This window comes from Odocoileus virginianus, chromosome 2 (genome assembly GCF_023699985.2).
Source record: "Odocoileus virginianus isolate 20LAN1187 ecotype Illinois chromosome 2, Ovbor_1.2, whole genome shotgun sequence".
NCBI classification, from domain to species: Eukaryota; Metazoa; Chordata; class Mammalia; order Artiodactyla; family Cervidae; genus Odocoileus; species Odocoileus virginianus.
The window spans coordinates 45,931,733-45,942,028 of record NC_069675.1 but is presented as its reverse complement, the minus strand read 5'-3'; the positions used below and the strand labels follow the sequence as shown (position 1 = coordinate 45,942,028).

Below are 10,296 nucleotides of genomic sequence, written 5' to 3'. Positions count from 1 at the left end.
CCATTGTTAATATAGTTATATCTAGAAAAATAAGAGCTTAGCCCTAGTGTGGTAACAATGAAATGGTTGTTGTTAGTCAGGAGTGCTAGGCAGGGGCTGCCTCACCAAAGTCGCAGAGTCAGTGTGGAGTAAACTTCTTAGATAAACTCAACTGACAACTTCTGCAGAAGGATTAATTTTTGTGTTAACGAGGTTATACTTCTACTCTGTACTGTTGCCTTATGAGACTGCTACCTTTCAGTTAAGGTCACCATAGAAACAGAAAATAGGTTTACATTCACCTGACTTGCATAAAATGTTAATAGGCCCCAAGGCCAGAAGATAATGTACAAGACCCTCATAAACAAAGAAGTATGCAGAAAACACCCTGGTTTTGTGAAGAACAAGCTGATGTAATGTTAAACTATCTTCCCCTCAGAAATGTACTAACTTAGGGTATAAAAGCTATAGTAAAAAATAAAGCATTGCCAGACTCTGCTGCACACCCCCAGTCTGGTCACTCTCTCTCTCTCTCCCTCGCAGACTTGGCCCTATCAAGGCTGGTCTCACGTGTCTTCTCTTGCCGACGCCGTTCATCCCGAGGGTACCCCTGGATCCTGCCGAGGCTGGACACCAGCAGAGAAGGGTATAGGTGGCAATGGAAACAGGTCAATGGAGTCAAGGAATCTGATGAAGAAAAGGTTTTCAAGAACCCTAGAGGTAAGTTAACAGCTTCCCAGGTGGTGCAGTGTAAAGTATCTGCCTGCCAATGCAGGAGATGCAAGAGACATGGATTCAGTCCCTGGTCAGGAAGTTACCTGGGGTAGGTAATGGCAACCCACTTCAGTATTCTTGCCTGGGAAACCCCATGGCCAGAGGACCCTGGTGGGTTGCAGTCCATGGGGTCGCAAGGAGTTGGACACGACTGGGCAATTGAGCGCGCGCGCACACACACACACACACACACACACACACAGAGGTAAGTTAAAGATGAAGATGGTGAGGTGGCATAGGAACATGGGAAAGTAACGGTAATGCTGACAAAAAATGAAGAGTCAAGAGGAGAGTCAGTTTTGGAAGGGAAATATGGATTCCGTTTTTGACATGTTCGTTGGAGGTAACGAGTTCCCTGGATGATGATGTCTTGCTAGTTGGGGGGAATGTGAAGCTAGTTTATGAGAACAGATCAGGACAATTTTAATTTTAATGTGCTCTCACAGGACAGCAGGTAGAGAGAAAACAAGGTTGAAAACAGAACCTGGGGCAAACGCCCATCCATATAGGTGAATAAATGAGAAAGAAGAGCCAGTAAGAGAGAAGGGGCGACTGAACCATACCATGGCAATGCCCTGGAGATCAAGGAAGGACTTTAAAGGTGATAGTGAGTTGTAATTCTCATGTGTTGCGGTGAGATCAAGGGAAACAAGAGTGAGAAAAGGATGACTGAGCTTATCAAGGTGATCCTTGGAGAAACAGGAGGGGCACATGTAGAGGATTTGTTTGGGCAGTTTGGCCTTGAAAGAACTGAGGAAAAGGGAAACAGATTGAGAAGGCTTAAATGAAGGTTCCCCCTACATTACCAGGTCAGGTGACAGCTTAGGAAGAGAGAAGGGACTCTTCTTCCTTCTGATACTTGACAACAGTTCACAAAATGGATGGTATCAATAGACATATTTTGAGGAGAGGATTCTCAGTGAAGCAGGACTCAGGGTCACCTGCCAAGAAAGAGAGAAAGGAAAATGGGCAAGGGAGGGAAGAGAAAGGAGGTATGTAACAGCCACAGTTGGGGCTGCCCTTGAGAATCACCAAGAAATAAAGGATTGGGTGCAAGATCAACATGATTCCCTGACTAAACTACCCTCTCTTATTTATTCCTGGGAACTGACATCAGTAGTAACAAACACCTCCACCATTCATCATGTGGTTATCATGTGCTGCTTTCTGGGTGTTTTCATAAATTATCTCACTTAACTTTCCTCACAATGGAGTTAAGTATTATTAATCCTAATTACTTCCGAATTATAAAGAAAGGAAATTGAGGCTCAATGAGATTTTACCTAAATTAAAAAAAGAAGATAGCACACCATGTCTCCGCGCACTGTTTCCAGCACACAAAACACAAGCAAGGGGCTGCCTTATTGGAAATTTATTGAAGAGCTACAGACAGAAAAGTAAACGAATAAAACTAGGAAAAATCTTTTTTATTTCATTTCGCATTCTTTACTTGAGAACCAATGGGATATAAATTATTCCCCAATATCAGTACTAAAAATAAAAGCACGCTGTGAGCATTTTTTCCCTTCTACAACTGGAACAATTCCGGGAATCGGTATTTATTAGTTGATTGTCTGAATTAAAAGTTTCCAACTCTCGAAGAGTTTAATTTTCAGATTAAAGAAATTATTATGTCACCTAATCTTCAGAATAACATTTTAAGTTGTTAAAATGCTGCTGCTTTTGCTAAAATGATAATACACTAAATAAAAATGAAAAAGAATAAGCCATTCAATATGAATAACGGCTCACCTATGTAAAAAAATAAAAGTAAATAATTGAATCAGATTATTTCAGATTTTAATAATGGTGCGCAAAGAATAAAACTGATAATACACTTGGTATTACAATCAATGACGTAGCAATGGAGGGAGTGCTGGGTAGAGAATACAGTAGTGCGGTCTGGGGAGGACCCTCAGTGGGACAAGGGAGCTAATTTTAGGATGAGAAGGTAGAAGAGTTTTTCAGGCCAAAGAAAATGCAAGTACAGAGGCCCCGAGGCAAGCAGCAGCTTGGCTCGTCCTCAGCTGCAGCTCAGTCAGGGAGTAGGTATAGGCCAAGGTTGGAGGCAGGGAAGGATTTACGCAAAGGGATAGTAACTCCAATCTATTCAATGGAATAAGGCGCCGAAGAGGCAGGGGCCAGACTCCCCCAACCTCCGACTCGAGCTTCCTCTCCGCGAAGCTACACGTCTTACACGCGGGGTGAAGCAACCGGTCAGGAGAGACTCCAGGCCCAGGGGCCAAAGGGGCGAGGCCTGCGGGGGGAGTTGGGGGCGAGGCGTGTGACCTCCTAGTGTCGCAAGAGTCGAGGGAGCACCGCGCACTGTGCCCGACCACCAGGCACCCCCCTCTCCTGCCCCACAACCACCGCCGCCTTTCATTCTCGTTATAGACCCTCGCCTGTAGCACCTCCCACCCCGTCCGGCCAGGCTGGATTTCCGGCCCCCCCCCCCAACCGGGGCGGCGAAGCCGTCTTCCAAAACTTCGGAACGACCGTACCCCCTTGAGTGATGGGGAGATGAAATAATACAAGGCTAGGGCGAAGTCCTACAGGAAATAGACCTCTTTATTTCTGCCCTGTTTTCCCTCATGGCTTCCCCAAAACGCCTAGCTTCCCGGGAGGCTCTCCAAGTCACCCCCTCCAACAACGAGGCTATTGGTTTGGCCCTTAGTCCCGGATTGGCTGAAGGGTTACGCCTCGGCCAGGGTTTGGAGGACGTTGGGTCCTTACGTGTTCCCGGCGCCCATTGGTTCGTTTTCCCTGTTTCTGGGCGGAGTCGTTAGGGCCGGTTTCCACCCACTTGTTTACGGAGCGCGTAGTTGTAGAGCTCTCGGAGCTCTGGGGCTGTCTCTAAAGTTCCCAATTTAGCTCTTTGGACCAATTAGGCGCTGGCTCCACCCTCTCCCGCTCCCTCGCACGCCTCCCGCGTGGTACGGCCCACACCTTTAGAGCGGCGGCGCGAGCGGATGCGTTCCTCTGCTCGTGCTCGCCGGGCTGACCCCCCTCGACGGTGCGCTTGGTACGGCCCGCGCCGCCTCCTTCTCTAGCTGGGGTGGTTGCCCCCCTCGGGTCGGTGGCGCTTGGTGCCGCCCGGGAGAACCAGGTCATCGGTCCGTTCCCGTGAAAACAAAAACAATCGGCGGCGCCGCGGCGGGCAGTCGAACGCGGCGAGCGGGGAAGCCGGGGTGCAGGGCCGGGTGGGACCAGCGAGCGAGAGCAGCGGCTACGCGCCGGGGCCGGGGCGCTATGGGGCAGGCGGGCGCGGGCTTCTCGAGGCTCCTCTGGCGCCGGGGCTAGCGCCTCCGCCGCCTCGGCCTCTCGCGCCGCCCGCCTGGGGGACGAGGAGCAGGACGCGGCCTCGGCCGGGCCCGGGCCGAACGGCTGCGGACGCTCGGGAGCCGGGGAGCCGACCACCGCCACCGCCGCCTCCGGGATGGATCAGTGCGTGACGGTGGAGCGCGAGCTGGAGAAGGTGCTGCACAAGTTCTCGGGCTATGGGCAACTGTGCGAGCGCGGCCTGGAGGAGCTCATCGACTACACGGGCGGCCTCAAGCACGAGATCCTGCAGAGCCACGGTAAGACGGCCCGGGTGGTCGCGCGGTACCGGGCCCACCCACCCCGAGCCCCTCGGGCCCAGGCGGGCCAGGAGGGTGCCTCCGGGCGGCCAGACCGGCCTTCCCCGGGGCGCCGAGATCCCCAGGCCCCTGTGACTTTTCCTCCTCCTCTCCCCCCGATTTGTCTCGAACCTACCCCGACCTCGTTGTTAATTAAAAGTGAGCGCGAACCCATCTGGAAACCAATTCTGGAGCCCCGGGTTCCATCCAGGGTTGAACCCGGGAGCGGGGCCGGCTCGTCGCACCTGCAAACTGATTCCCTCTTGGGGTGGGCGCCCCTAGTTAATTGCCTTGGGCCCGAGGATTGGGGCGAAGAGAGGGTCAGTGCAGAGAACCCCACCCCTCCTCCTCCTCGCCCCAAACATTTAGCCAGGGACTGACTTTCCTCGTCTTTCTTCATTTTTTTAAAATTAGAAACTCGCATGTTATTCTTAGCTGTGAGTTAACAAAACAGCCGCTGCTTCAACTCCCTAATTTGACTCTCTGTAGAAGCCTGCCTTTCAACTCCGCAGCGGCACTGATGTGATTCCTAAGAAACTAGCTAAATCAAACTGTTAAGCTCTCCCAGTTGCAACCTGCGATGAGACAGGAGGCAACCTCCCCAGAAACCCATGGTGTATCAAGTTGTTCTTTACGTGCGTTACCTGGTCAAGTTTTTACTTGTTTTCCTTTCAGAAAGCAGATTTTCAATAGGTGTTTCTTTTCTATTATTATAGTCGTAGGCCCTGGGGGAAGATACTTAGCTGCAGTTAACTTGTGGAAGCTGGGTGGGATTCTTTGGTTTTGGGTTATTTAAATAACATAAAAAGTCTGGTCTTCTTTAGGTTAACATATCTGTAGTGATGATTCCTTCTGAGCAAGAAATAATGGACTTCATGGAATGGATTATGTTGGGGAGTTTGGGGGCCCTGCTCAACTCAGAGGTGGAACAGAAATTTTTAATAAGGAAGGTTTGGTAGCTGGGGTCACATGTGGACCCTGGAGCAAGTGGTGGTTGAGGACAGTGGCGCTGGCTGAACTTCTGTCCACCTCTCCTTCCTTCCCGTACACTTTCCTTTCCCAGACTGCTTTCAGTCGAGAGTTAGTGCTCATCCATGGTGCCTGCCTGGGTGCGTGCTCAGTCGTGTCTGACTCTGTGCCTCCATGGACTGTAGCCCACCAGTCTCCTTTGTCCATGGAGAATTTTCCAGGCAAGAGTAATGGAGTCGGTTTCGATTTCCTCCTCTAGGGAATCTTTCCGACCTAGGGATCGAACTTGCATCTTCTGCACTGGCAGGTGGATTCTTTACCACTGAGCCACCTGGGAAGCCCCATCCATGGTGAGGGAGTGTTATAACAGCATTTCATCCTGGACACGCAGTCACTGTGAACTCCAGGAAAAAAGCAAACCCAATGACCACAGAGGGGTTACTGCTGCTGCTGCTGCTAAGTCACTTCAGTCGTGTCCGACTCTGTGTGGCCCCATCCCTGGGATTCTCCAGGCAAGAACACTGGGGTGGGTTGCCGTTTCCTTCTCCAATGCATAAAAGTGACAAGTGAAAGTGAAGTCTCAGTCGTGTCTGACTCTTGGCGACCCCATGGACTGCAACCTACCAGGCTCCTCCGTCCATGGGATTTTCCAAGCAAGAGTACTGGAGTGGGGTGACATTGCCTTCTCCAATAGTGGGGTTAGGACATACGAATATGGAAAAATGAGCAGGCCTAGACGGCTGCCTGCAAGGGGAAGGTAGATGTGGGGTAGGATGGGACTCCTGGGGAGGCTCTGGTGAACTTGGTTTGGGACAAGTGAGAAACTGAAGAACCAATGAAGATAATCAGGGGCATCATGTTTCCTGTTGGCTGAAGATGCACTGATGGAGTTTGGGAGCAAAGTAAGGTTTAAGATGGTGTCCCGGTGTCCTTCTACAAAGGAGAGTGCAGATCATTAGGTTGCACAGAGGAAAGATAGTAGGGTCTAACCACAGCCTTGAACTCCTCTTGAAGAGCGGAGGTCCTGGTGGTGCCAGCAGAAACAGAAAGGACAGGCTTAGAGATGTTGGTCAGCTGGTATTTGGCTATGGGGAGTCACTGACCCTCTTTGCAAGCAGTTTCATAGACTTGTTAAACTAGATGCCTAGGAGTTAAGAAAAATAATACAGATTGAGGTGAGAGTGGCTGCTTAAGTAAGGGGGTGAAGGTGTGCCCCCTCCGCCCCTTATCTGGAGAGGCAATCTTTCTGTATCCTTAAAGACTGAAAGGGACTTCCCAGGTGGCGCTAGTGGCTTCTGCTGGCCACTGCAGAAGACAGAAGGGCTGCAAGTTCGATTCCCGAGCCAGGAAGATCCCCTGGAGGAGGGTATGGCAGCCCATTCCAGTATTCTTGACTGGAGAATCCAAGGAGCTTGGTGGGCTAAAGTCCATAGGGTCCCAAGGGTTGGACATGCTTCACATGCAAAGACTGAAAAAGGTAGGAGTAGCTGAAGGGTGTAGACTTGGAGAGGTGGAAGGAATGATTTCATTTTTAGGGAACAGGTTGAATGTTAAGGGCTTGCAGAGTTTGAGAGAGAGAGAGAAGATAGAAACTATTAAAAAATTCCTTTCTTCCATGAGAGAGAGAGTGTATTAACTGAAGGCGAATGTGATTTGAACTTCGTTTTAGGGGATTTGGGGCCCATTCCAGATGGATAAAATAATTTTGAGAACTTGCTGAAGCAGGAATGTGTGTTAGACCTCTTTGCTTGGGACAGCTCGAGGAACTTATGGTCAGAGGGGTATTAGCCACAGAGTTTGCTGTGTTGTTCAAACAGTCTGATGTAAATTGTGGCGTTCCAGCCTATTTTTTACCTTCTTGTCTAACAAATTGCAGTTTTATATTGATAATCTCTTTGATTTTTTTTAATTCTTTAAGAATAGGATTAAGAAACTAAGGACTTCTCCAGGCAGGAATACTGGAGTGCGTTGCCATGCCCTTCTCCAGAGGATCTTCTAGACTGGGATCAAACCCTGGTCTCCTGCATTGCAGGCAGATTCTTTACTGTCTGAGCCACCAGGAAAGCCCCTAAGAGACTAAAGGCAGCAATAAAACACGAAAGAAAAATAAATACCACAAGTACTAGGTCTAGTTTTCAAAATAAAATCTTCTTTCTTGTGATATTCTATTGTATGAAGATAACAGATATCATGCCTTGGTGTCTGGGAGATGGTATTTTTTAAAGCAGATGATTTCTAAAGTTCTCTGCAGACAATGTGGGTATTACACTGAGTCTTAAGTATACCCCTCTTAAAGCTATATGGACTGAACTCCATATAGTTCCATATTGGAACTCCATTTTCAAGTTTAAAGGAAGTTTTCAAAGCTCTGAATATGCCTGTCTGGGCAAGTGATCTGGTGGTTTCTCATGACCTGGTGGAGGGGCTCCAGTTGGCACCCTCTATAATTAGGTTTGTTATAATAAGCTCATTCTTTGGGTTCATTTGTGGTGATGTTCTTGTAAGAATGTGATATGAATAAAGTAGAATCTTGAGGACTCTACAGATCCCCCAACATTGTGTCACACTGTTGGTGAGTGACTGCCTGATTCAGTAGTGTTCTTTAGTGAGGGCCAGGGGGTCAGGTCAGTTTTTGAGGTTGCATTACATTTTCTCATGTTTAAATTTCTCTTTCTAAAGTTGTGAGCAGACAGCTATACCACGTGAGGATGTTTAGGATGGCTTGTGGTAGAAACTGATCAACCATCAAAGGAAACCCATTGACAACCGTGGTCCACTCGCACCACCCTTGTTCCAGATTGTGACGTGCACTCTACCCAAAGGGGGCTTGCCTGATCTCCCCTAAGATCTCGCTCATCTGCTCTAAACTGCCCCACATGGCATTTCCCTAACTGAGGGAAGAGGAGAGCGCTGTTGCCATTTAGTCATCCTTCCAGTGAGAGTTTCCCTGTGAGTGTGAAGTTTGCTCTAAGATTTAATACAGTTGATGCTGTTGGTGATTGTTCTCACTCTGCCCTTGATCTCATTTGAATGATGCCCTGGTTCTTCTCAAACTTCACTCACACATGCACACTTTTATTTTTCAGATAGATTCACAGTTTCACTTCAGTAGATTTATCCTCATTCTGGGCAATAATTGTGAAGTCATAGATGTGGTATGTTAGGTATAATCAACCTTATATTAAATATGTTAAAATACTTCACATACAGCTAAAGTCACCATTCACATCATTGGTAGGGGAACCGCACTTTGGACAGCCCTTGATTAACAGATAAGTGGTATTAGATACATTCTGGTGATTTGCCTTGTGGTTATTTATTGTTAACTTTTGCGGGAGGGCAAGTGTACTTATATTTTGTTAATCATTAGCACTTCTGTGGTGGAAAGGAGAACATAAAAGAACCATAAATGACATATTGCTGATATTCTAAATTCATGTTTGGTGATAGAAAATTAGGCTGGAACAACTGGGTAACTGTATTATTACATGTATATACTATACTTGAGAAAAATTACAGTGTAAGTGTAAAGGATGTACAGTATTTAATGAAATTGTTATTTGAGGGTTGATATTAAAGGGAGTTTGAATATGGTTTCTGAAAGAGATTGTCAAGGAATTTTCTAAATTTAAAATTGTATTTCTTTTGAGTAGATAATACATTTAAATGGTATAAATTCAAATGATAAAAAGGATATCCAGTAAAAAAAAATCTCCCTCTCAGTCCTTCTTATTCTCAGACCACCTAGTTGTCCATATTGCAGCCAAAGATTTGGCTGTTTCCAGAAAAAATTTTAAGAAGATTCAGGGAAATGATAATTTATCACTGTTTATTTTTTCTCTAAGGCATTGGACATGTAGTTCTACATACTGTGATTTAGGCTTAGTATTGTATTATTGTATTATCACAATTTGCAAGTTGGTAGAGATTGTTTCATTTGTGGGTGCAGCCAGTATATATTATCAGCTAAAACTCAGTGTGTTTCTGTGTGGTCTAACAGAGTATGATCTTCTACCTTTATCTCTTTGGTGAATCAAAGAGAATTTAATTACTAATTGCAGAATTGCCTCTTTTTTTGTTTTTTTAATTTGAGAGTGATAAATGAGAAGTAAGCAATTAAACATGGAAGAAAAAGCAAATTAGATGGTCACATTTTAAACTAATTTTTGTGATGTAGTATTGGGTCAGGAGACAAAAAAACCAGAGGTCCAGGGTTACATGTTAGGTATAACTAACTTTACATTCTAGAATTTGAATTGTATGTGTTACATATATATATTGAAAAGTAGGTTTATTTATATATGCAGATTCTCTGCTTTTCAGCATCTACCAGTGTTGAGTGTCTGTGTTGAACTAATTGTAAAAGGATCAGGGTTTGGTGGACTAGTGGTTTGTCTTACTTAGTCATCCTTATTCTTTGGTGTACTTTGAGTAGGCTGCATACCTTGGTGTCCCCCATTTGTTAACTAAACTTTTTGCTAAGTATAAGACACTCTTGAAAGAATAACGCCGTTCAAGTTTTGAATAAAATTTGGTATCTGCATTTAGCATCTAATCTGGAAAGTAGCAAGATAAGTAGGTCAAAAAAGTTTATATGAATTAACAATAGCCATTGTTCAAAAACTCTGAAAGAAGACAATAGACCAGTCACCGATCTACTTGTGCTGTTTTATAGATGGTGAGAATCATAATAATAATAGGCTAGCGTTGGTGTTTCCAGTTGGGTTTAGAAGCAGATTTAACTTTGTCAGCCACTCCTTTCCAGGCTCATTTAGGAGCTAACTCTGTCATTTGGCACCTTACTCATTCAGACTGCTGTATCACTCAGGATCCTTTTGGTTGCAGGTGGCAGAATGGTTTTAATTAAAATGGATTTTGTTGACTTCATAACTAAAAAGGCTGAGGTTAGGCTAGCGGCTCCTGGGGCACAGAGGGTGTCATGAGGACTGGTTTTGTT

General features: G+C 46.2%; 1 protein-coding gene across 2 annotated transcripts in view; it reads left to right on the top strand.

The window, feature by feature from the left end:
- The first annotated feature begins 3,722 nt into the window (after positions 1 to 3,722).
- Positions 3,723 to 10,296, top strand: part of RMND5A (required for meiotic nuclear division 5 homolog A) — a 61,991-nt gene continuing 55,417 nt past the window's right edge. The window contains exon 1 of one of the 2 annotated variants that reach the window (XM_070479362.1): positions 3,723 to 4,331. In XM_070479362.1, the coding sequence (XP_070335463.1) occupies positions 4,251 to 4,331 (81 nt within the window). In that variant the 5' untranslated portion in view covers positions 3,723 to 4,250. The remainder of the gene's footprint in view (positions 4,332 to 10,296) is intronic. The other variant, XM_020889472.2, reaches the window with a different exon arrangement.